General features: G+C 46.2%; 2 protein-coding genes across 16 annotated transcripts in view; one reads left to right on the top strand and one right to left on the bottom strand.

The window, feature by feature from the left end:
• The window catches only part of BMP7 (bone morphogenetic protein 7), a 1,264,568-nt gene extending 1,240,980 nt beyond the window's left edge, over positions 1-23,588 (bottom strand). For all 3 annotated transcript variants that reach the window (XM_078651993.1, XM_078651994.1, XM_078651995.1), the window contains exon 1: positions 23,423-23,588. In XM_078651993.1, coding sequence (XP_078508119.1) covers positions 23,423-23,587 — 165 coding nt within the window. In that variant the 5' untranslated portion in view covers position 23,588. The remainder of the gene's footprint in view (positions 1-23,422) is intronic.
• A 167-nt stretch (positions 23,589-23,755) lies between these two features.
• SPO11 (SPO11 initiator of meiotic double strand breaks) overlaps positions 23,756-27,388 on the top strand; it is a 749,185-nt gene continuing 745,552 nt past the window's right edge. For 3 of the 13 annotated variants that reach the window (XM_078651989.1, XM_078651977.1, XM_078651991.1), the window contains exon 1: positions 23,761-23,966. In XM_078651989.1, the coding sequence (XP_078508115.1) occupies positions 23,799-23,966 (168 nt within the window). In that variant the 5' untranslated portion in view covers positions 23,761-23,798. Of the gene's footprint in view, positions 23,967-27,388 lie in introns of all 13 variants that reach the window. The other 10 variants (XM_078651986.1, XM_078651987.1, XM_078651981.1 and 7 more) reach the window with 9 other exon arrangements.

Below are 27,388 nucleotides of genomic sequence, written 5' to 3'. Positions count from 1 at the left end.
GATGGTATTGGAAGCTGGCTGATGATCTGGTCGGATGCCTTGCTCTCATTTTTGCCATCCACATGTTCTATGTACAGTCTTATAACATACGATTCCTACTCAGTAGGGGCGACATTGCCACCCGTCACCTGGGGCATTAGAATTAGGCTTTTAGTAAGCCACCTCCAGAATTTCCTTTGGTCCCTTGATTTTATGATCAGGTGCAATTCAGATCACTTTCTACCTTTCTCCTCCCTTCTTTGAGTGCAGAAAGCTTTTCTCTATTTTAGCCGTATTGTGGTGACCTGGAATTGCAGGCATTTATTATCTCCCTTGTTGCTGCTGAGGTTTTTCAGGGCTTTATTTAATTGTTGTTTTAAGGTGCCGATTTGGTTTTTGCTGATTGTTGTAAACATGGTCAGCCCTGTTTCCATACTACTTGCATTTCTTATTGAGATACCATCTGCCTCCTTTAAATGGGCAGCCAGGCACCCCCCAAAGATTTTAATCACTGTATTCATTGCCTGCATTCAGGATTGCCTCTAAAAACTTGTCCACTTGAGTTCCATGCCCCTCTTAATTTTCAATAGTCAACCTTACCATAATATTGGGTTCAAGGTCATCTTGCCTTTCAATGAGACACAGTTTGAAGCAAAGGGGCTGAGTATTGCAACTTCACAATTGAGAATGGCATGGTCGCTGGCTAGGTTCATGGCAACTTCAAATTTGCCTATAAGTTAAAATGAGGCTGGAGACACCCACATATAGTTTAGGGTTGCCATCCTGAAGCAAGATGTATGTGTATATGTCTCTTTATGCTTAGGCAATCAAGAAAGAAGAGGAGGGTTTTCCAAGGAACGAGGGGGGGGGGGGGGTCACGGGTTGTATTTTGTGCATGGGTGGGAGAGCAGTGGGAGAAAATACACACAAAAAATGTTGTTCTCAATAAACTAAGGTGGAACTCAGGTTTTAATAGTGTTATGAGGTTAAAAAATAAAAAATGACTACCAGTCAGAAGTCACAAATAGAATTCTTATCGTGGAATGTCAATGGGCTCAGGGTGAGGCATAGAAGGGAAAAAATCCTGCAGTAATTAAAAGATGCTCCGGCTCAAATTATAATCTTCCAAGGGACTCATCTAACTATTAAAGAAATGAGTGAGGTGTTCAAGTCAAGAAGTTCACCACATAAAGTGGTATGTACAGATCAACATGTTACCATAAGAGGGGTGGCGATTCTTAATAAAACTAACCCCCAGATAACAATAGAGGAAAGTAGGGTGGGCAAGGCTGGTAGGTGGGTGATTGCCAAGGTGAGATGCTGAAATCAAATGTATACTGTAGTAGGTTATTATGGTCATAACCTCGATGATCCTACCCCATTTGGTAATCTACTCTCTTAACTTTTAGATTTCCCTGACCCTGTTATAATGGCAGGAGACTTTAATGTGGTTTTGGATGGAAGTTTAGACCGTTCCACTAAAAGTAGAGGCATTGTACATAAATCATAAATCATGGTCTCTGATAATAAATTTAATAAAGAATATAGGCCGGTGTGATATTTGGAAAGAAAGGAAGGGATCCCTAAAGAGTTTTACTTTTAACAACAAAAAGTACGGGCATCAATCCAGAATAGATTTATTTCTAGGTAATCAAAATATAAAGGATCAGGTTAAAGATGCCAATCATTTGGATCACATATATCAGATCATTCAGTCATAACCATACTTTTGATCCCTCCAAATATTGCAATACAAAGGAGATGAACTGTAGATCGTACTATATTGTCTGATGAAGAAATGATAGGTAAACTTGGGTTGGAATCTCAAGAGTTCTTTGAAAACAATTTAGGTAGTGTGCCAATTGGCTTAGTATGGGATGCTTATAAAGCCTAGTTAAGGGGGAAATAACATCAATCCAATCCTATAACAAGCATTAGAAATGCAATAGGTCTCGGATTTATTTGAGTTAGAGCTAATGGCATTGTAAATGGCAATGTCTTTTAGCCATGTGTTATGGAGTGTATGCATGTGGTGTGTAATGGAATTATGTGGTTTGGATTGGAATTGTTCACCCTGCACGCTCACACACTGTTCACCCTGCACGCTCACACACTGTTCACCCTGCACGCTCACACACTCACCACTCACTACTCTGCACTCACTACTCTGCACTCACTACTCTGCACTCACTACTCACTATCCTGCACTCATTACTCACTACTCTGCACTCACTACTCTGCACTTACTACTCACTACTCTGCACTCACTACTCTGCACTCACTACTCTGCACTCACTACTCTGCACTCACTACTCACTACTCTGCACTCACTACTCTGCACTCACTACTTACTACTCTGCACTCACTACTCTGCACTCACTACTCACTACTCTGCACTCACTACTCTGCACTCACTACTCACTACTCTGCACTCACTGCTCACTACTCTGCACTCACTACTCACTACTCTGCACTCACTACTCTGCACTCACTACTCACTACTCTGCACTCACTACTCTGCACTCACTACTCTGCACTCACTACTCACTATTCTGCACTCACTACTCTGCACTCACTACTCACTACTCTGCACTCACTACTCACCACTCTGCACTCACTACTCTGCACTCACTACTCTGCACTCACTACTCACTACTCTGCACTCACTACTCTGCACTCACTACTCTGCACTCACTACTCACTACTCTGCACTCACTACTCAATACTCTGTACTCACTACTCACTACTCTGCACTCACTACTCACTACTCTGCACTCACTACTCTGCACTCACTACTCACTACTCTGCACTCACTACTCTGCACTCACTACTCACTACTCTGCACTCACTACTCTGCACTCACTACTCACTACTCTGCACTCACTACTCTGCACTCACTACTCTGCACTCACTACTCTGCACTCACTACTCTGCACTCACTACTCACTACTCTGCACTCACTACTCACTACTCTGCACTCACTACTCACTACTCTGCACTCACTACTCTGCACTCACTACTCACTACTCTGCACTCACTACTCACTACTCTGCACTCACTACTCTGCACTCACTACTCACTACTCTGCACTCACTACTCTGCACTCACTACTCTGCACTCACTACTCTGCACTCACTACTCACTACTCTGCACTCACTACTCACGACTCTGCACTCACTACTCACTACTCTGCACTCACTACGCACTACTCTGCACTCACTACTCACTACTCTGCACTCACTACTCTGCACTCACTACTCTGCACTCACTACTCACTACTCTGCACTCACTACTCACTACTCTGCACTCACTACTCTGCACTCACTACTCTGCACTCACTACTCTGCACTCACTACTCACTACTCTGCACTCACTACTCTGCACTCACTACTCACTACTCTGCACTCACTACTCTGCACTCACTACTCACTACTCTACACTCACTACTCTGCACTCACTACTCACTACTCTGCACTCACTACTCACTGCTCACTACTCTGCACTCACTACTCACTACTCTGCACTCACTACTCACTACTCACTACTCTGCACTCACTACTCACTACTCTGCACTCACTACTCACTACTCTGCACTCACTACTCTGCACTCACTACTCACTACTCTGCACTCAGTACTCACTACTCTGCACTCACTACTCTGCAATCACTACTCTGCACTCACTACTCTGCACTCACTACTCTGCACTCTGCACTCACTACTCTGCACTCACTATCCTGCACTCACTACTCTGCACTCACTACTCACTACTCTGCACTCACTACTCACCACTCTGCACTCACTACTCTGCACTCACTACTCACTACTCTGCACTCACTACTCTGCACTCACTACTCACTACTCTGCACTCACTACTCACTACTCTGCACTCACTACTCTGCACTCACTACTCTGCACTCTGCACTCACTACTCTGCACTCACTACTCTGCACTCACTACTCACTACTCTGCACTCACTACTCACTACTCTGCACTCACTACTCACTACTCTGCACTCACTACTCTGCACTCACTACTCACTACTCTGCACTCACTACTCACTACTCTGCACTCTGCACTCACTACTCTGCACTCTGCACTCACTACTCTGCACTCACTACTCTGCACTCACTACTCTGCACTCACTACTTGCACTCTGCACCTACTACTCTGCACTCACTACTCTGCACTCAGCACTCACTACTCTGCACTCACTACTCACTACTCTGCACTCACTAATCACTACTCTGCACTCATCACTCTGCACTTTGCACTCACTACTCTGCACTCACTACTCTGCACTCTGCACCTACTACTCTGCACTCACTACTCTGCACTCAGCACTCACTACTCTGCACTCACTACCCACTACTCTGCACTCTGCACTCACTACTCTGCACTCTGCACTCACTACTCACTACTCTGCACTCACTACTCTGCACTCACCACTCACCACTCTGCACTCACCACTCACTACTCTGCACTCACTACTCTGCACTCACTACTCACTACTCTGCATTCACTACTCTGCACTCACCACTCTGCACTCACCACTCTGCACTCACCACTCACTACTCACCACTCACTACTCACTACTCTGCACTCACTACTCTGAAAGCAGGCAAGGCTACCGACTAATTTTACACTGGTCACGGTTAACACTCTTTTCTAAAAGAGAATAGACACGTTTATCTTGGTGGGTTGAATTAAAAAAAACACATGGCGCACCCTGGTGTCCAATAAAGAATAGGCGATCAGTAACGTGCACGCTCAGAGAGCAGACTGTACTGAATGTTCTGTGTACATTCGCAGAATCCTTCAAAGCACATCAGACATCATTCTTTGCTCCTGCCATTCCGGTACTTTACACTGCAAACACTCCCGCAAGTCCATGCAATTAGAGGACATAACATTCTAAACAAGCACCTACCTCTCAGTGCCCTCACTGCGTGAAACTTCTCGATGCCGGCCAGGAAGAGAGCAGTGATCGGCACGCGCGGGGACACTGGCGCCGTGAGCGTGCGCGCGACCGAATCCGCGCGTGGCCAGCGCTTGTCGCACCTCTCCCATTGAGAATGCTGGGCGCGTGCCCAGCTCTTGTCTCCTTTTGTTGGCTTTGGAGACTGAAACGATTGCAATACTTCTCTGCCGAGAACGCGCTTTCAGCTCGTCTCTAGGCCGAGACCTAAAAAGGGCTGAGATAGCGAATATTAAAAACAAAATTCATAGGTTAGAACAACAATTACAAGGTAATGAGGTAGAACATGAAATGGGACAAACATCTATCCAGACTCCTAAAATGGACCTACTAGGGGTAGTGGAAGGGAGGTTACAAGAAAGGTGGCAAGCAAGTTAATTGGCCCACTTTAATTATGGGGAAGGTTGTGGCAAGCTACTTGCGTGGAAGGCAAAAAGTTACCAGGCAACATTTTTTATAAAAGAATTAAAATATGGAGTGGCAGGCTGTACAATTAGAACGGAGGATAGTACCGAGGAAGCTCTACTAAAGTATTTTGGGGAAGTGTACTTAGAAGATCTAAGTACGACAAGAGGGGAGGTGGAAGAGTGGCTAGGCCAAAAAGTCCCCCCGCAAAATCTCCAAAAAGCTCCAAAAGGAAGCTATTAACAGTCCAATAACCGGAGAGGAAATTGAAAATGCCATCAAAGCAGGGAAAATGAGTAAGGCGGCAGGTCCAGATGGCCTTCCAGTTGAGAAACAGAAAAAGTTAGGGAAATATCTAGTTCTGGTTTTTGTTAGGCTGTTTTCAGAGGTTTTGACAGAGAGAGTCCCCCCTCTTGGAATGAAGCCACTGTCACTTTGATACCTAAACCAGATAAACCGCCAGATTGTTGTGAGTCTTATAGGCCTATCTCGCTGCTCAATTCGGACTATAAGATCTTTACGAAAATACTAGCAGACAGGTTGAATGGGGTAGTGGGAGTGCTCCTTCATGAAGATCAGAAAGGCTTTGTGCGGGGTAGAGGAATTAAAGATCTAACCTATAGTTTAATTGGAGCCATAGATATAGCATGCACATATAAACTGCCATTAGCAGCCATCACAGTGGATGCGACCAAGGCTTTTGATCGAGTAAACTGGATCTACTTACAGGAAATTTTAAGATTATCTAATCTAGGGGAGAACTTCTGCAGGGCAATAAACCGGTTATATAAAAACCCCACAGCTAAAATATTAGTAAACTGCAACATATCAAAAGCTTTCAACATCCATAGGGGAACAAGGACAAGGCAAGGGGGTCCATTATCTCCTCTGCTTTTCAATCTATATATTGAACCCTTACCAGAGAAAATAAGAAAACACGATAGCATAATACCTTTTAAAATTCGGGGCTGGGAGAAAAAAAAGTGGGATTATATGCAGATGATCTGGTGATATACACTTCGGCTCTCATTCCTGCATTACCGGTAATATACGTTCTGCTTGCATAGTTTGGGTGGATCTCAGGTTATGAGATAAATTAAAGTAAAACGGTCATAATGACATGGAATATCAACGCATAACTGGGCTATGTTAAAGAGGAAATGAGATACCTAGGTATTAGAATTGTCCAAAAAAAAAGAAAAAATACAAGAAACCAACTTTCAGAAGATCAACAAGGAGTGGGGAAACTTTTACTTAGCTGGTCTAATTTGCCTTTGTCTATCTATGGAAGAGTGAACCTTCTAAATATGTCAATTCTTCCAAAGCTTACTTTTTTAGTTCAGAATATCCCTATGGCCTTTAAGGAAGACTAGCGTAAAAAGATTCAGTCAAAAATTACCAGTTTTATATGGGCCTCTAAAGGTGTAAGAATATTGTGGAAAAAGTTAAGACAAAAATATGATAAAAGGGGCTTAAGACTGCCTGACCTATCTTATTATGCCCGGGTCTTCCTATTAAAAGAAGGGAAATGTTTATTTAGTACACCAGATAGCTCTGAAATCGGAAAAATGTTTAGAGCAATGCTTTGTGATGTGAAAGGGGGAGAATATGGCTTTATATATAAATATGGAGACCCACGATACTTTATAAAGGTGCGTCTGAAAACCCTATCGGGTTTTGAAACTCCATGGCATACAATCAGGAGAGAACTAAAACTTAATTACTATAGTGGAATGGCTCCTATTTGAGACTTTCCTGGATCACCAAAGTGGTCCAAGGACTGTTTGGCCCTTCCATTTAAAGAAGCAGGAGTAACAACCTGGAGACAACTGATGGAAAACGGAGTCTTAATATCTTGAGAAGAGGGTCAAGAGATAGCCAACGGTCGATTGTCAAGATTTAAACATCTCCAAATAAAGAGCTGAAGCCTCACAGATAGTCTTGGTGCGGGAATGTCTAATGAACTGGAAGCTTGCATGATAAATGACGTAACTCGAAAAAAAGAGGTGGCAAATTGGTACTGGCTGTTAATGGAGATATCAGATGGAGACTTTAATCTGCCAGCAGCACTGTGGAAAAATAACTTGCCATGAGAGCAGATGAAAGACTTATGTCAAGTGTCTTGCGACATGTTATACTCCACGGTACGTGCCGCAAATTCAAAGTGGAACCACCTTTTTTGTCTCCATAGGGTTTATTGGACGCCATACAAATGATCAAAATTGGGGAAAGGCCTTTGAGGATCGAATCTCGCTATACGCGGATGATATCCTCCTATACCTTACATCCCCTCAGAAATCCCTTAATGTACTTTTTGATGTTCTGACCTCCTTCGGAAAGAACTCGGGTCTCAGTATTAACTGGACTAAATCATGTGTCTACGTTTTGGCAGGAGGTCTTCCTCCACTGCCTCGTAGATTCCCAATTCAAGTGACTGAAACTGGCTTTAAATACCTGGGGATTTATGTTTCTTTGGATTCCACAATTCGCTATGAACGCAATTTGCTACCCCCTCTTCACCGGCTCAAGCTTGACGTTGCACGATGGCGTCAGTTGCCTCTGTCGCCACTGGGTCGTGCGGCTCTTTTCAAAATTATGTCGTTGCCCAGATTCTTATACGCACTCCAGAACTCTTTTGACCCCATTCCTTCGGGTTATTTTCGTGAAGTGGAGAGCCTGCAGAGGCGGCTGATTTGGGACGGGCGCGCGCGCATTGCTCTGTCTAAACTTACGCTTCCGTGGTATGATGGAGGCATTGCCCTCCCAGATATCAGGCGCTATTATTGGGCTTCTCAATTAAGTGCGGTCAACCACGCAACTTACGCTCCCGGTCCTACCCCGGCCTTTGAAATGGACAAACACCTCTTGCCAGGGGGGAATTTCAATAGGGCGCTATATTCTAAGGGGCTCTATAGGACATTGACCGGGCCCACTAAAATCGCTGTACGAGTGTGGCATGATGCGAATGCGGCCTTGGGATGGTGTGATAGAATGACCCGCGCAACTCCATTGTATGATTCTGAAGGTTTGGGCAATTTGTGGAGGACGAAAGGCTTTGACAAATGGGATATGATTTGTCTAAGCAAGGTGGGCGACCTCTGGTCTGAAAGGAAATGTCAAGACCTTTGAGGTACTCAAGATGGAATACGAGCTAGGAGACAGGGAATTCTTTAGATACGCTCAGGTACGTCATGCCCTGCTGTCAGTCTTTGCTGTGGGGACTGATGTTCCTGAATCTTCGCCTCTCGAGGACCGTATCCTGGACGGCTACGTACCTGATAGTACAATTTCATTGAGCTATAAAAAGCTGATCAATACTAGAGTTGACCTGCTTGTGCGCTTCAGGGCTTTATGGATTGCCGACGGATTGGAATTGGATGACGAGGACTGGCAATCTGCATTGTCCTCGCCTAAAGAGGTTGCCATACCTCCCCGCCTTAGGTTCGTCCAACTTAAGATCCTTCATCTTGTGTATGTCACTGGTCCGAGTCTGGTTCGAATGGGTTACTCTCTGGATGGGTTGTGTAAGCGTGGCTGTGGCATGATTGGCACTTTCCTTCACATTTTGTGGGAATGTCCAGAGGTGGCTGAGTTTTGGTCCCGAGTGCATGCAATTATGGAGAGGGTCACGGGGGTTTCGCTTCTACCCGAGGCCCGGCGCTGTCTCTTGAATGTGTGGGAACCAAATGATTATAATACTTCACAGATCGGTTGGGCGACCCTCGGCAACATGATTGCTAAGAGAGATATTACACAGCTATGGGGCTCCCACAGGTCACCCACTGTATTGGCATGGAAAGAGAACATGGACTGGTGCATGTTTAGGGAAAAGACTGTCTACTTGTCACGGGGCAGACCCAAAAAATGGAACAGAATTTGGTCACAGTGGAATGCTTATCGTGGAAATATATGTACTCCCCCGCATGATTTCACCCTTGATGTTCCCTTGTCCCCCTAACTCACATTCCTAGTGTTTTGTATCGACTGTATATTTTGCATTGTTTCCTCGCTGCCCCCCTCCTCGCTACTGATTTTAACTATACTGCACATATTGTACGATTCGGAGCTGCTCCCGCATGGATTCATAATCACCGTTACTGTATTCTTGCCTTGTGAAATGTGTTATGTTGTTTGTTGTTAATTTCAATAAAAAGTTTTTTTTTTTTTTAAATTGGGGAAAGGCGATACGCCAAGATGTCCTAAATGTGTTAAAGAAAAAGGTGACAATATACATATGTTCTTGGAATGCCCGGTGATTCAAGGGTTCTGGCTGGATGTGAGAAATACGCTATTTCTAATTCTTGGAGAGACGCTCCAGGTAAGTAAAACTTTTGTTTTCTTTGGGATCCTGGAAGTTCATGAATCCTTGCCAACAAATACCCAAAAAATTATATTTTATCTAATATTGCTTGCAGGGAAATATGTAAAAATTGGGTAAAAGCCACTCCTCGAAGTAAAAAAGAATGGCTGGCTTCAATCAAATATATGAATGGTTAGACAGGGCATGTAAATATAAGCGTAATGAGTTCTAGCTTCCCTTGAGAACTGGGAATAATCTTTTACATAATAGTCCAATTATTAGGCCTCTATACCATATTGCTTGATTACTCTGGTGGTGGCTTTATAGACGGTCATGAGAAATTAGCTACCTACGGTTGGGTACAAGAAGCAAGGTGTAGAGTGATACACCCTGGGTCTAAGGAACAAAATATCACCGGATGGCGCTACTTCGAGTGAGACCACGGTGTTTGGATTATTATCTTTTGTGAACCTGGGAAATGAGGACAAAAAAAAAAGATGTACGTGTATAGGCAGCTGGAATATCCGGCACTAATTTACCATTTATGATGCATAGGCCTAATTGATTTGGAGACGCTGCAAGAGCTTTACCTTGCTTATCGCACCTTTGATTTTGCGCTTTGATTGGCTGTAAGTCCCAAATCTCATCATTAAGGCCTGTTGAGCTGGTTTTACACTAATCATGCATTAAGTTAGGTGTGAAATCCTCCATAATTATTCATATATGAGCCGGTTTTTATGCTATGAGGTCCAACTAAATTGGAAGCAGTGACGTCAGGGTTGAGTCTCTTCTTGACCTTGTGGGGTGCAAATAAATGCAACCTATAATAAGAAATTGCATTGGCCTCATTCATCTACTGCTAGTCAGATATATTTTCAAAATAATGTAGTCCCCCTTTCCTACATTAAGCACCATTGTTGTTGCCATTATACCTTTCTTCACGCATGTCCCCCTGCCTGTAAGGATATTGCAGGGGATTTATATACTGTGAAATCCGGTCAGGGAGAAGAGTTAAGTGCCCATGTTTCATGGAGCGGTAATTGCAAACACAACAATGATGGACAGAATGTGGATCAATGTCACACATTCACCCCAGTCCAAAGATCTGGGCCCAAATCCATCGTTTTTCCACTCCACACCACCCTGGGTTAGACAATGGCGATATGCAAATCAGCGCTGACCCTGTGCCCCATGGGAACAGTCCAGTCCGAACTACAAAAGCCATGTCCTTCCCAGAACGGAAACAAGCATCCGAGGACCGGCCCGGTTTCGAGGTAACACCTCTCTTCAGCCCGGCTAGCTTGATTCCAGTGGTGTGGAGTGCCTGGGACTCACGTCTGAGCATCCCCAGTACACTTAGAGCGGTAATTGCAAACACAACAATGATGGACAGAATGTGGATCAATGTCACACATTCACCCCAGTCCAAAGATCTGGGCCCAAATGCATCGTTTTTCCACTCCACACCACCCTGGGTTAGACAATGGCGATATGCAAATCAGCGCTGACCCTGTGCCCCATGGGAACAGTCCAGTCCGAACTACAAAAGCCATGTCCTTCCCAGAACGGAAACAAGCATCCGAGGACCGGCCCGGTTTCGAGGTAACACCTCTCTTCAGCCCGGCTAGCTTGATTCCAATGGTGTGGAGTGCCTGGGACTCACGTCTGAGCATCCCCAGTACACTTAGAGCGGTAATTGCAAACACAACAATGATGGACAGAATGTGGATCAATGTCACACATTCACCCCAGTCCAAAGATCTGGGCCCAAATCCATCGTTTTTCCACTCCACACCACCCTGGGTTAGACAATGGCGATATGCAAATCAGCGCTGACCCTGTGCCCCATGGGAACAGTCCAGTCCGAACTACAAAAGCCATGTCCTTCCCAGAACGGAAACAAGCATCCGAGGACCGGCCAGGTTTCGAGGTAACACCTCTCTTCAGCCCGGCTAGCTTGATTCCAGTGGTGTGGAGTGCCTGGGACTCACGTCTGAGCATCCCCAGTACACTTAGAGCGGTAATTGCAAACACAACAATGATGGACAGAATGTGGATCAATGTCACACATTCACCCCAGTCCAAAGATCTTGGCCAAAATCATCGTTTTTCCACTCCACACCACCCTGGGTTAGACAATGGCGATATGCAAATCAGCGCTGACCCTGTGCCCCATGGGAACAGTCCAGTCCGAACTACAAAAGCCATGTCCTTCCCAGAACGGAAACAAGCATCCGAGGACCGGCCCGGTTTCGAGGTAACACCTCTCTTCAGCCCGGCTAGCTTGATTCCAGTGGTGTGGAGTGCCTGGGACTCATGTCTGAGCATCCCCAGTACACTTAGAGCGGTAATTGCAAACACAACAATGATGGACAGAATGTGGATCAATGTCACACATTCACCCCAGTCCAAAGATCTGGGCCCAAATCCATCGTTTTTCCACTCCACACCACCCTGGGTTAGACAATGGCGATATGCAAATCAGCGCTGACCCTGTGCCCCATGGGAACAGTCCAGTCCGAACTACAAAAGCCATGTCCTTCCCAGAACGGAAACAAGCATCCGAGGACCGGCCCGGTTTCGAGGTAACACCTCTCTTCAGCCCGGCTAGCTTGATTCCAGTGGTGTGGAGTGCCTGGGACTCACGTCTGAGCATCCCCAGTACACTTAGAGCGGTAATTGCAAACACAACAATGATGGACAGAATGTGGATCAATGTCACACATTCACCCCAGTCCAAAGATCTGGGCCCAAATCCATCGTTTTTCCACTCCACACCACCCTGGGTTAGACAATGGCGATATGCAAATCAGCGCTGACCCTGTGCCCCATGGGAACAGTCCAGTCCGAACTACAAAAGCCATGTCCTTCCCAGAACGGAAACAAGCATCCGAGGACCGGCCCGGTTTCGAGGTAACACCTCTCTTCAGCCCGGCTAGCTTGATTCCAGTGGTGTGGAGTGCCTGGGACTCACGTCTGAGCATCCCCAGTACACTTAGAGCGGTAATTGCAAACACAACAATGATGGACAGAATGTGGATCAATGTCACACATTCACCCCAGTCCAAAGATCTGGGCCCAAATCCATCGTTTTTCCACTCCACACCACCCTGGGTTAGACAATGGCGATATGCAAATCAGCGCTGACCCTGTGCCCCATGGGAACAGTCCAGTCCGAACTACAAAAGCCATGTCCTTCCCAGAACGGAAACAAGCATCCGAGGACCGGCCCGGTTTCGAGGTAACACCTCTCTTCAGGCCGGCTAGCTTGATTCCAGTGGTGTGGAGTGCCTGGGACTCACGTCTGAGCATCCCCAGTACACTTAGAGCGGTAATTGCAAACACAACAATGATGGACAGAATGTGGATCAATGTCACACATTCACCCCAGTCCAAAGATCTGGGCCCAAATCCATCGTTTTTCCACTCCACACCACCCTGGGTTAGACAATGGCAATATGCAAATCAGCGCTGACCCTGTGCCCCATGGGAACAGTCCAGTCCGAACTACAAAAGCCATGTCCTTCCCAGAACGGAAACAAGCATCCGAGGACCGGCCCGGTTTCGAGGTAACACCTCTCTTCAGCCCGGCTAGCTTGATTCCAGTGGTGTGGAGTGCCTGGGACTCACGTCTGAGCATCCCCAGTACACTTAGAGCGGTAATTGCAAACACAACAATGATGGACAGAATGTGGATCAATGTCACACATTCACCCCAGTCCAAAGATCTGGGCCCAAATCCATCGTTTTTCCACTCCACACCACCCTGGGTTAGACAATGGCGATATGCAAATCAGCGCTGACCCTGTGCCCCATGGGAACAGTCCAGTCCGAACTACAAAAGCCATGTCCTTCCCAGAACGGAAACAAGCATCCGAGGACCGGCCCGGTTTCGAGGTAACACCTCTCTTCAGCCCGGCTAGCTTGATTCCAGTGGTGTGGAGTGCCTGGGACTCACGTCTGAGCATCCCCAGTACACTTAGAGCGGTAATTGCAAACACAACAATGAGGACAGAATGTGGATCAATGTCACACATTCACCCCAGTCCAAAGATCTGGGCCCAAATCCATCGTTTTTCCACTCCACACCACCCTGGGTTAGACAATGGCGATATGCAAATCAGCGCTGACCCTGTGCCCCATGGGAACAGTCCAGTCAGAACTACAAAAGCCATGTCCTTCCCAGAATGGAAACAAGCATCCGAGGACCAGCCCGGTTTCGAGGTAACACCTCTTTTCAGCCCGGCTAGCTTGATTCCAGTGGTGTGGAGTGCCTGGGACTCACGTCTGAGCATCCCCAGTACACTTAGAGCGGTAATTGCAAACACAACAATGATGGACAGAATGTGGATCAATGTCACACATTCACCCCAGTCCAAAGATCTGGGCCCAAATCCATCGTTTTTCCACTCCACACCACCCTGGGTTAGACAATGGCGATATGCAAATCAGCGCTGACCCTGTGCCCCATGGGAACAGTCCAGTCCGAACTACAAAAGCCATGTCCTTCCCAGAACGGAAACAAGCATCCGAGGACCGGCCCGGTTTCGAGGTAACACCTCTCTTCAGCCCGGCTAGCTTGATTCCAGTGGTGTGGAGTGCCTGGGACTCACGTCTGAGCATCCCCAGTACACTTAGAGCGGTAATTGCAAACACAACAATGATGGACAGAATGTGGATCAATGTCACACATTCACCCCAGTCCAAAGATCTGGGCCACACCACTGGAATCAAGCTAGCCGGGCTGAAGAGAGGTGTTACCTCGAAACCGGTCCGGTCCTCGGATACTTGTTTCCGTTCTGGGAAGGACATGGCTTTTGTAGTTCGGACTGGACTGTTCCCATGGGGCACAGGGTCAGCGCTGATTTGCATATCGCCATTGTCTAACCCAGGGTGGTGTGGAGTGGAAAAACGATGGATTTGGGCCCAGATCTTTGGACTGGGGTGAATGTGTGACATTGTTCCACATTCTGTCCATCATTGTTGTGTTTGCAGTTACCGCTCTAAGTGTACTGGGGATGCTCAGACGTGAGTCCCAGGCACTCCACACCACTGGAATCAAGTTAGCCGGGCTGAAGAGAGGTGTTACCTCGAAACTGGTCCGGTCCTCGGATGCTTGTTTCCGTTCTGGGAAGGACATGGCTTTTGTAGTTCGGACTGGACTGTTCCCATGGGGCACAGGGTCAGCGCTGATTTGCATATCGCCATTGTCTAACCCAGGGTGGTGTGGAGTGGAAAAACGATGGATTTGGGCCCAGATCTTTGGACTGGGGTGAATGTGTGACATTGATCCACATTCTGTCCATCATTGTTGTGTTTGCAGTTACCGCTCTAAGTGTACTGGGGATGCTCAGATGTGAGTCCCAGGCACTCCACACCACTGGAATCAAGCTAGCCGGGCTGAAGAGAGGTGTTACCTCGAAACCGGTCTGGTCCTCGGATGCTTGTTTCCGTTCTGGAAGGACATGGCTTTTGTAGTTCGGACTGGACTGTTCCCATGGGGCACAGGGTCAGCGCTGATTTGCATATCGCCATTGTCTAACTCAGGGTGGTGTGGAGTGGAAAAACGATGGATTTGGGCCCAGATCTTTGGACTGGGGTGAATGTGTGACATTGTTCCACATTCTGTCCATCATTGTTGTGTTTGCAGTTACCGCTCTAAGTGTACTGGGGATGCTCAGACGTGAGTCCCAGGCACTCCACACCACTGGAATCAAGCTAGCCGGGCTGAAGAGAGGTGTTACCTCGAAACCGGTCCGGTCCTCGGATGCTTGTTTCCGTTCTGGGAAGCACATGGCTTTTGTAGTTCAGACTGGACTGTTCCCATGGGGCACAGGGTCAGCGCTGATTTGCATATCGCCATTGTCTAACCCAGGGTGGTGTGGAGTGGAAAAACGATGGATTTGGGCCCAGATCTTTGGACTGGGGTGAATGTGTGACATTGTTCCACATTCTGTCCATCATTGTTGTGTTTGCAGTTACCGCTCTAAGTGTACTGGGGATGCTCAGACGTGAGTCCCAGGCACTCCACACCACTGGAATCAAGCTAGCCGGGCTGAAGAGAGGTGTTACCTCGAAACCGGTCCGGTCCTCGGATGCTTGTTTCCGTTCTGGGAAGGACATGGCTTTTGTAGTTCGGACTGGACTGTTCCCATGGGGCACAGGGTCAGCGCTGATTTGCATATCGCCATTGTCTAGCCCAGGGTGGTGTGGAGTGGAAAAACGATGGATTTGGGCCCAGATCTTTGGACTGGGTTGAATGTGTGACATTGTTCCACATTATGTCCATCATTGTTGTGTTTGCAGTTACCGCTCTAAGTGTACTGGGGATGCTCAGACGTGAGTCCCAGGCACTCCACACCACTGGAATCAAGCTAGCCGGGCTGAAGAGAGGTGTTACCTCTAAACCGGTCCGGTCCTCGGATGCTTGTTTCCGTTCTGGGAAGGACATGGCTTTTGTAGTTCGGACTGGACTGTTCCCATGGGGCACAGGGTCAGCGCTGATTTGCATATCGCCATTGTCTAACCCAGGGTGGTGTGGAGTGGAAAAACGATGGATTTGGGCCCAGATCTTTGGACTGGGGTGAATGTGTGACATTGTTCCACATTCTGTCCATCATTGTTGTGTTTGCAGTTACCGCTCTAAGTGTACTGGGGATGCTCAGACGTGAGTCCCAGGCACTCCACACCACTGGAATCAAGCTAGCCGGGCTGAAGAGAGGTGTTACCTCGAAACCGGTCCGGTCCTCGGATGCTTGTTTCCGTTCTGGGAAGGACATGGCTTTTGTAGTTCGGACTGGACTGTTCCCATGGGGCACAGGGTCAGCGCTGATTTGCATATCGCCATTGTCTAACCCAGGATGGTGTGGAGTGGAAAAACGATGGATTTGGGCCCAGATCTTTGGACTGGGGTGAATGTGTGACATTGTTCCACATTCTGTCCATCATTGTTGTGTTTGCAGTTACCGCTCTAAGTGTACTGGGGATGCTCAGACGTGAGTCCCAGGCACTCCACACCACTGGAATCAAGCTAGCCGGGCTGAAGAGAGGTGTTACCTCGAAACCGGTCCGGTCATCGGATGCTTGTTTCCGTTCTGGGAAGGACATGGCTTTTGTAGTTCGGACTGGACTGTTCCCATGGGGCACAGGGTCAGCGCTGATTTGCATATCGCCATTGTCTAACCCAGGGTGGTGTGGAGTGGAAAAACGATGGATTTGGGCCCAGATCTTTGGACTGGGGTGAATGTGTGACATTGTTCCACATTCTGTCCATCATTGTTGTGTTTGCAGTTACCACTCTAAGTGTACTGGGGATGCTCAGACGTGAGTCCCAGGCACTCCACACCACTGGAATCAAGCTAGCCGGGCTGAAGAGAGGTGTTACCTCGAAACCGGTCCGGTCCTCGGATGCTTGTTTCAGTTCTGGGAAGGACATGGCTTTTGTAGTTCGGACTGGACTGTTCCCATGGGGCACAGGGTCAGCGCTGATTTGCATATCGCCATTGTCTAACCCAGGGTGGTGTGGAGTGGAAAAACAATGGATTTGGGCCCAGATCTTTGGACTGGGGTGAATGTGTGACATTGTTCCACATTCTGTCCATCATTGTTGTGTTTGCAGTTACCGCTCTAAGTGTACTGGGGATGCTCAGACGTGAGTCCCAGGCACTCCACACCACTGGAATCAAGCTAGCCGGGCTGAAGAGAGGTGTTACCTCGAAACCGGTCCGGTCCTCGGATGCTTGTTTCCGTTCTGGGAAGGACATGGCTTTTGTAGTTCGGACTGGACTGTTCCCATGGGGCACAGGGTCAGCGCTGATTTGCATATCGCCATTGTCTAACCCAGGGTGGTGTGGAGTGGAAAAACGATGGATTTGGGCCCAGATCTTTGGACTGGGGTGAATGTGTGACATTGTTCCACATTCTGTCCATCATTGTTGTGTTTGCATGTTTCATGGAGTGCAATAATATTGTGTCTTTGCAACTCTTTGATGGTTTCGTTCTTAGCTGTTGAGTCAATTAGACCTCCTATATTCCATGAACTGATTGTCAGAAAAGGCCCCTTTTTTTGGTTAAAATTGTGTTCTAGGGCCATGAGCTAGGAACGGGAGTTTAATGCACTTGGTAGCAATGTCCAATCCTTTAATGCTGTATGTTGGGCTATACAATGGCGTCCTTCATCAGACCTACTTGCCGTAATTGTTAATTTTTCTTCCATAATTTCTGGGGGTCGACTTCCCCTTGCGACGCTCCTTAGAACTGATCACTTGGCAGACATTTTCACATTTTGTGGTTTGCTCTTGTGACGTGTCGCTTTATTCGTGAATGCATCTAACTTCAGAAAGCTAGCAAGATATTCACTTACCACAGGATCAACTAATTTAATTCCCCATTTTTCGAGCTGCATCTTATTCTTCCTCAGTGCAATTACTGGATTTGGACTGCAGAAGAGGATTTCAGTGCCCCCATTTATTTCACCATTCTCTGATGGCAGGAAGGCCACTCCATCCTTATCGGCAAAACGGATTTGTTCCAAGCCTGGGATAATTGCACAAGTTTCAAAAAGTTTCCGCTATTGAGGATATCCCATATTCCCCTTGATACATAGTCTGGATAGAGAATAATTTTTGTTATGATCTGTTCCCGGTTTACTTTTCTCATTTTCTAGAATGAAGGACTTCCTGGTAGGGCTTTCCCTGGGTTTCCTTTCCAGATTGCTTGATATCTTAGAGATCGATGCCAAGCTTTCGAGGGTTTACAGTCCCCTTGGTTCTCTATTTTGCCTATCGGAACACCCTGTTTTACTGATGTTCCTGTTTGTGACGTGTGATGGTTTAATGACTCTCCTGAGTCTCCTCGTCCTGCGCAGCCTTGGCTTTTTTTGTGATCCCATCAAGGACTTGGCAGGGACTGTGGGACTCTTTTCCTTCAGACAGATTGGCTGTACTGAGTGGAGTGGGGTCCTTTTCCAGTGGACACTCTGGTTCGCTGGCTTTTTTTTCTGGCGTAACTTACTCATTTACTATAACTAAGACTTCCATGGCTTCCTTACCAGCCTCCTTTGGATTCAGTTCGGGCCTTCTCAAATCGTCTAGAGAGTTAGACTCATTAATTGTATCATGTATGAAGGAATAGAAGTCTCCAGCCTTGCCAGGTCGGCTGTGCCTCACCGTCCGACAGAATACCCAACATTCTAAAACAGCTCTACCCGAAGGTTCTAAGGATGAGACCGCATAGTAGGGATAAGGGAGGGGGAACATGTGAGGCTTTACATAGGAATTATTTTAATATTATAACACATCTCTCCTCTATAATAACAAACAATCATGAAAACAAAGTAACTATTGAACACTCAAAATATAAAACTCTACACCTACACAGTGAAGTGGTATATTGTCATCACATTGTAAAAGAAGAATTACGAAAAACTGTAATGTAGAACAAAGAAAAAACATCATAAAGCGGAATAGAGGTATGACACCTCATAGTCTTTAAACCATCCAGGAGGATGGGCGTGCTTTTTGTTCTTAGACTAGACTTGACATTTATGGATTTGTTTTTCTCCATCCATGCAGATTCTTTGGTGGGAAGCAGGTTTATAGGACAAGATGTTAATTTATCCCTGCTCCACATAGCCTCATATTCTAGAATGACAACATTGTTTCTAACTTTATTGATTTTCTCTGCTGGTGTGTTAATGTGCTCTGAGAGGCACCTGTGAAATGGGGTAAGCTAAGGAGTGGTGGCAAGAGATCTGGTAAATGTTACCGCAAAGTACAGTTACTGTGTATCATGTAGATGCCCATTGTCCCATAACTTCACTAGAATTCTGGTTTAATTCCTGTGCAGACAAAAAAGCTAAACTCTCGGATGCAGAGGTGGTGATGCAGTATTCTGATGTGGTGGGAATGCCTAAGCAGGCACACCAAAATGAGACACCTGGGAGAGAACGCCACTAACAGGTTGGAACAGAATAAAGAGATGCATATTCCCCTAGACCTAATAAGAACTGTGATTCCTATTAGTCAGCATGCACAACACAGAGCAGTCCCACAGATAGTGAGAGGTCAGTTGGAGAAACTAAAATTACTAAAGCAAATTTGGCAAATTGATTACATTGGGCATGTGCCAAATAGTCGAGGGTGTACTTATTCAGCAGTGTATGGAGGGATAGTCAGGAAGGGGACTGCCCTAGCTCTTCTTACCGTGCGAGGGGAAGGAGGGTGTTGGCTTCATAAACAATAACCCAGAGGCTAAAGTGTGGGTAAAATCCTGAAATCATTCCCCAGAACCAACAGAGATTACTGCAGAAGGAAAAGACAATACTTTGTCAACAGATCAAAGATAGGAAAAGGAGAACATGTGCTTTGTGAAAACCTTTACTTGCCAGAATAGTTACACTTGTTTCTTTCCTAGCTCATACTGCGAAGTGTTGGTGTGCTGGATGTCCCGCCTTGAGTATGGTTGGCTGTGTCTGAGTGGGGCCGTGAGGGACCGGGAGCCCCCAACCTAGAAATGACAACCTGCCAGCGTAGACTGGCGCCTTTGCGGACACCTTTGTGGAACCAACAAGATAATATAGCACAGACTGTTTTCTACAGGTTGTATTGAACGTGGTCAAATAAGATATAACAAAACATATTCTAAAAATTAAACATGAGTCCAGCTTGATGAAAGTGTTGATTCCAAGCATACTTTTGAATGACAAATGTGAAAGGATATCGTTTTAAATATAATAGAAGGGCTGTGTACATTCACATGGTTAGGGCCGATGATGTTTCTATTAAATACACCATTGCATAACCAGGGTACAAGAGAAACAGTTCAGTTTGATGAAACCTTTTTTTTTTTTTTAAAGTAGCGATTCTTAACCGGTTCGGTATGGCTTGGTCCAAACTGGGGTGGTGTAGTGGGCTAAAGAACTATGGATTTAACCCATATCTCTTCACTGGGGGAGAATGTTTGAATCATTCTGCATTCTGTCCATCATTTGTTGCAGTTACACTTTTCGCCTTAAGTGGGACAGGTATGCCCAGACGTTGGTCCCTTGCTCACTGTGCCACTGGATTCAAGCTAGCCTGACTGATGAAGGGTGACATACCCTGAAACCGGTCCCATGTTGCTTGTTTCCAGTCCAGCGAGGGACTGGCTTGGCAGTTCGGTCTGCACTGTTCCCATCAGGGCCGGCTCTAGGTTCATGGCGGCCCTGGGCAGGGAGCATAGTTAGGGGGCCCCGGAAGAGGAGGCCCCGGAAGAGGCGCGGAGGCCAGTGAAGGGGGGGGCGGGGTGTTTGGAAGTGGAACAGAGCAGGAGGCCGCCAAATCCCTGCCATGGGCAGCCACGCAAATATGTATCCATCCTCAAAGGATTATTATATTAAGGATATATATTGGCGTGGTGGCCCCTGGGGTTTGGTGGCCCTGTGCAGGTGCACAGCTTGCACATGCCTAAGGCCGGGCCAGCTCCCATGAGGCACAGGGTCAAGACTGATTTGCATATGACTGGGTCCAAACTGAGTTGGCATAGTGGGCAACAGAATGATGGATTTAACCCCGATCTCTTGACGTGGGGAGAATGTTTGAATCATTCAGCATTCTGTCCATCATTTGTTGCAGTTACAATGGACATGGCAGCAGCGCTGGTGTGCCATGGACGTAACCGTTATGTCCTCGGCACACCAATACATATTTCCTCTGCTGTTTTCAGCAGAGAGATTTTCTTTTTTAGGTTGAGTCTAGGCAGCGCTTCGTCTGTCGCTTAGCTACCTGTTGAGATTGCTTTGTGGAGTTCCAACTCCACCCATTGCTTACCTTTGGTTTTCATTTGTCTATGTCAGTGTCCTTTTAAAATCCTTGATTGCTAGTAGTCAGTCCTGCCTCTTTGTCTCTCCTTTTTCTCTTCCCTTCCTCCCATGCAGCAGTGACTAAGTACTGTCTCATCTACAGTTCTTTCTCTGTTCTTTGGGGGACTACTTTTTGCTTGGTTTTCTGCTCTGTTACTGTTTGCCTGTGTGCAGTATCAGCACCATAACTGATTACATTCAACTATAGAGCTCCTCCCTCCCACCTCCTCTTAATTCCACAGCTGTGTTAGTTGTACCTCTTGCTCCCGCTTCGTTGGTTATATTTTTTAGGCTTTTTGGAATTTTCAATGTCGTCCACGGGTGAGCTTCTGTCTGCTTGCCAAAACTTCCTGTCTTTAATACCTTTTACTAACACAGAGAGAGTCTACTAGAAGTTCCCCCTCCCTTCATCTATTGCAAAACCAAGGCTGACCGTACCGGTCTGTGTCGAGATCAAGACGGAAGCTGACCAACCCTCCGGGTTTTGACTTCGAGACAAAGAAGTACATTCCTCTCTCATGCTTTAGAAGGCACATCCCACACATTCTGTTCCAGCAAGGCTGTGTTGCTCTGTGTTGTGCAGAAAGAAAAAACATCTCTCTCTGAGGCTGCAAGAAGGCACAAAATGAGAGCACAAAATGATGTACATTCAAAATGGAGTCAATTAAAGCACATGGAGTCAATGGTCACCACAATCTCACAATGTTTGCATGTAGCACTACACTCCACCCCTTGACCTTTGACGCTCTTAACATACATATCTAAAACCAACTTTTTTGGGAGAAATCATGAATAAAAAATTAAATACACATTAAAATAGTGGCATAATAAAATCATAACACATATTAATATGATTTTTCTGCTAAAAGTAACTCATGTATATTTAATATTAACTCAGCTACTGAAATAAATGTGTGATGAATACACAAATAATATCTAACATGTTAACTTATTATGCTCCTAGTGTTATCAATGGATAATCCTGAAACTCCTACTATAGAGCACCTAAGCTTATATATTCTGTCTTTGACAATAAACGAATCTCAGAATAATAAAACACATTAGGAATTGTGATTTCCTAAACGCGATTCAGTAAGAATTGCAATTAGGAAATCGCTATTCCTATTTTCTGTGTATCTGGTCGGTCCTAATACCCCATGGGTTAAAGTTGGATAAAAAGTCTCAACATATGTTTGTTAATCTATCCCTTTATCACAAGACCAATTCAAGGCTGCGTCACAATTTTGATTTCCTTAGGTTGAACGCTGACTTTGACTCAGGGTCGTACTGGGACAGTAAATCGGCCAATGCACCAAATAGGCTAACTATAAAAGTAACCCACGTCTGATAATCGGCAGTTTTTAACTTTTAAAAAACACACTTGGTAAGTCTTTTGCAAGGTATGGAAAACATTATGCAAGTATGGTTGTTGGTGGCGATATTTGCGGTAGTATAGGGGAAATTCAACTGAAAAGAAATGTTCCACGACATTAAAATAGGCCCACAAACGTAGCCAAACAAAAAACAGGCCAACAAACATCTAAAAAACAGGCCCACACACTGACCTGTTAAAACAACAGCACTAAGAACATTTGCCAGATTGCCCTATAGACCACCAGTCCGAGTCCGACCCTGTTTTTGAGAACCTTTGCAGAACAGGTTCAATACGCAATGTAATTTATGAACGAGTAAAAGCCACAAGCAATGCACGCCCCGGTGTCACTCAGTGCCAACGTCAATAAATAGTTAAGAATTAAGTGGGTAGAACATTTATTATTACTACATACATAGCTCTCTTTATCGTCTTAGACCTATCGCAAATGTTATATTTTTTGTATTCATAAGGTTTCAAAACATTTTAAAATATTGTATAAATAGCAAATTCCATTACAAACATTATCTTGAACTGCCCTCGCTATTTACCTGAAAAGGGCAAACTCCGTGAATTATGTCTTTTGTTGCTGACACTTGTTTCGTCGAATGAAAATATTTGTGTAGTGAGGTAAAATTTCTGCCACGAAATGGCAGCCGGTGATTTGAAGACGCGCAACGTGTTCGGTTCCACGAACGGCGCCAAGCCAGATCCATCTCTGACTAACAACCAAAAAACAACACCCAAGTTACCTTCAGGAGGGGGGGTGGGGGTAAGGGAAATTCCAGCTGTAGACCAGAGTATATATGCCAGGTTGTGAAAGCTTTCTATTACAGCACCGTGCGAACACTGGTTGCAGGCCCGGAGTTTGCAAGCATGTGAAAGACAAACTTGCCTTTATTATTGAACAGGTGAGAGGAAAGATGTATGATGCTACCCCTGCATGCCGCAGTGGTTTCTCCCGAGGCATTGCGCTGCAACGTCCACGGCTGGAAGCCTAACGTAAAGCTAGCTGCCTGCTGTACCATAGCTTTCCAGCGCAAATCTCCGACTTCAAGGGAGTCTCTGGCAGCCCGTTTCCTGGTCAGCCAAACCGTAAGCACATCCATTACTGTTTCCTATAGCTTGTGCAAGGTAGCAGGCAGTCTTAGATACCTTATGGGGGATAAAATGCTAGGGCATCTACCATTTTTTCTTGGTTTGACACCCTCATACCAGGTAGCACTGCCTTATTTGCAGAGTGTCACCCCCCTCTCCGCTCATATTCATTTCCTGATAAACATAATGTATCAAGAGACTTCAATTGGTCAAAAAGAAAAACGGATCTCTACATGGATGCTATAAAAGTAGCTTTTACTAGAGCACGACAATAATGGCATTGCTCACTATTGATGAAATGCATTATAAGTTCTCCACAAATTCAATCTGTATAAATCAACATAACGCCTTTTCAAAACAATTATGAATTTTTATTGCACAATATTTTTTGTTTACATTTTTTCTGCAAGCCTGGTTATTTTTTTCTTCTAAGGGTGTCTTTATTTAAATGTAAAATTCAAAGTCTACCCGGAGGTAATTTCTGTATTCCTAGGATTGGCCAAAGTCGTGGACTGGGAAACAATAATTTAGAATTAATCCAAGAATTTCATGTCATAAAGGAATTAGGAACTCCTCATAATTTTTTCGAGGGGAATTTTTTATAGCACGAAATTGACCCGAAGGTGAGAACGGGGGCATAACATACCGATCTGTGGGGCAGTCCTGTCTGACTCTTTCTGTGCAACATTCTGGTCCGTGAATTTGATAGTCTCACTAAAGTAAGTAACAACCTGGCTTTATGCCTCACTTAATTAAAACTTGTACTATAACTTTGATTATGAGAAGCATTTCTCCCCTTTCGGAAAATTCTGCTTCTGATCCCATCAAGTAAATGTCAGTGTTGTCCTCGTTGGTCGGACTATCCCTACTACAATCAGTGTAAGAAAAAAAGAAAGAAAGAGATGACTCCCCTCTAACTGAATATCGGGGAAAGATATCCTTGAACTACAGAGCGAAGAAGGCACATTACCCTGCTTACTGTAAAAATCTGCGTGTTGTCCTTGCTTGTGGCTGCAAGCAGCGTCTCGACCAATGCACGTTAACGCACATGAAAAAATATAGTGACAGTGGAGCCATTTGCAGATTCTTATGAGCATGCGGAGAGTGTGGAAGCAGGCATAGGAGACTGTTGATCTGTCGTTTCGTGGTGAGTTTGATGCCGAGGTTCCAGGCGTGACGGGTTGTGGGTCCAATTTTAGCAGGCCACCAGGTGTCGTTCTAGGGGAAGGCATGGTTGCCAAAGATCAGCACTTTGGTCTTGTCTGTGTTGAAGTTCAGTCGGTTGTCCTTCATTCAGGTTGCAACGTTCTTCATGCTGTTGTGGAAGTTGTTCTTGGTGCTTCTGTAAGTCCTAGGTCTCTAGTGTCTCTCTTCCAGTGAACTCCTCATGTTTCCAGCTGTTCGTGCTTCCCTTTTCCGGTGAGATCACAGAGGGTAATGCTGATGGTAGCCGAAGCTGCTTGAAATCTGCTTGCAGGGTCCTCTCATCACCCTCCCAGCGAGCGAGCTCCAGTCTGTGCGAGCGCAGCAGCTGTACTCAGCCGCCGCAGAGCGCATGCCCTAGGATATCCGCAGAAGCGGCCCGGTTAGAGCCGGGTGTGGCTTGCGGGTCTGTCGGTGAGCCCCGCTCCAGACCCCACCCTCGCTTCACAACCCACAGGCCTCGCTTACAGGCCTGTGTCAAGTCGATAGGCCTGTAAGCTGCCCACTGACGCGCCCCATTTTCTACCTGCTCCCTGCTAGGAATAAAAGTGCAGGTAAGCGGAGCAGTGCAGCGTGTTCGGGGAGTAGCTGGAATTGGCTGGACTGAGCAATTTCGAAAAGGTCTACGCGGGGCACAGCTATGGAGCCCCAGCTGTGCTGAGGACCTCTCGCTCTGCTCTGGGCTCCCAATCCCTGTTTGTTCTGACTTTTCTGGCCTCCCCTTCAGTGCCCTGCTCACCCCCTATGGTGCATGGTTGGAGGGGTGAAGAGGGGGAGTGGGAGCAGGGGGGCTAGCAGAACATATCTAGGGGTCAGGAGTAAGCAGTGCATCAAGCAGCTCATTAAGCATACAAAAAAGAGTGCCACAACTCAGTTTGGTTTGGGATTCGCTTGAGGCAAATCACCTGCAGCCTCTAGCAGGTCCGACCCACAGAGTAAATGTAAATGTAAATGTATTTGAGCTTGTAAAGCGCACTGTTACCCGTCCGTAGGTTTCCTGGCACTGTATAACTCTGGGGAACCCGTCCTGGCTTTCCCTGTGGGATGGTCCCTGCTGGGAGTCCCCAAGGTGGAGCCAGGCATCCCCGGAATTGATGGGGCCGTTGTGGAGATTAGGCAAGCTAATGCCCAGAGTTGCCGAGTGGAACCCCTGATTAGAGTAAGCACCGAAGCGAGAATTATCGAGTCGCTGACCCAAGTCCATGACCCTGCCGCGTCGGGAATTGAACCCTGGCCCCGGGCCGACTTCTGCTCCCGGGTCTGCCGCCTCTAACCAGTGAGCCACACTACTCCAGAGTCAATTAGCACCAGCCACAATTTGCACCAACTAGCACCTCCACCCAAAGCACCAGTACACACTTGCGGGCATCAGCTAGCACCAGAGAGCATTGAAGCATTTCCGTGGGCAGAATGGGATCAGGGAATATACATGGGGCGCTAAGCAACTTGTACCACACCGAAAAAAAGGATCAAAGACAGCTTGCACTGAACTTGAGTTTGGGTTAGAGCTTCAAATTCTCAGTGTTAAGCAAAAGCCCCAACCTGATATGGCTGGCAGCTCTGCTTCACCATTAGTCACACCATCAATTCTACCTCAGAACAACGTTCTCCATGTGGTCTAGACTCCGGAGACATCTGTTATAGTTTGCATTCATGAAAGACGAAAAGCCAGCCCTTTATCCTTTTATGGAGGAGGTAAATAGTGTATATCCATCAATTTAGCCCACCCCAACGCCTACAACCTGCCTCTCTAGGGGAAGAACATGTGGGAGCGCAGGAAAAAACGTATGGCAATTTACTCAATCAGCCTTCCAGACTAATTTCTATCATCATATCTGTAATCTCGCCCACTGATTAGCAAATGGAGCCACTTTCTTCTGCATCACCCTCCCCTGAAACAAATCTCCAGCAGGGCGTTCTGACAATGCAATTAGAGAAGGATCAATTGTCGAACTGGTCCATTTACTTAACCAATCTCACCTTATATAACACGCACAATGAAGCACTCATTGACGCACTCAGCGGTGACAGCATCTCACAGCCACAAGATCAATATCCTGACTTGGGGCCTCTAACAACTCTTCAGATAAAACGATGACATATCCATCAGTGACTCCAAAATCATAACATCTATGCAAGACTGTATAACTGACCCTCTGCCAAATATTAGGAACTGGTAGTAATTAATCAATACGTTAGGCACCCCAGCTAAAGTC

Source organism: Lissotriton helveticus, chromosome 7 (genome assembly GCF_964261635.1).
Source record: "Lissotriton helveticus chromosome 7, aLisHel1.1, whole genome shotgun sequence".
Lineage (NCBI taxonomy): Eukaryota > Metazoa > Chordata > Amphibia > Caudata > Salamandridae > Lissotriton > Lissotriton helveticus.
The sequence above is the reverse complement of the archived record's forward strand: the minus strand, read 5'-3'. Positions and strand labels throughout refer to the sequence as shown.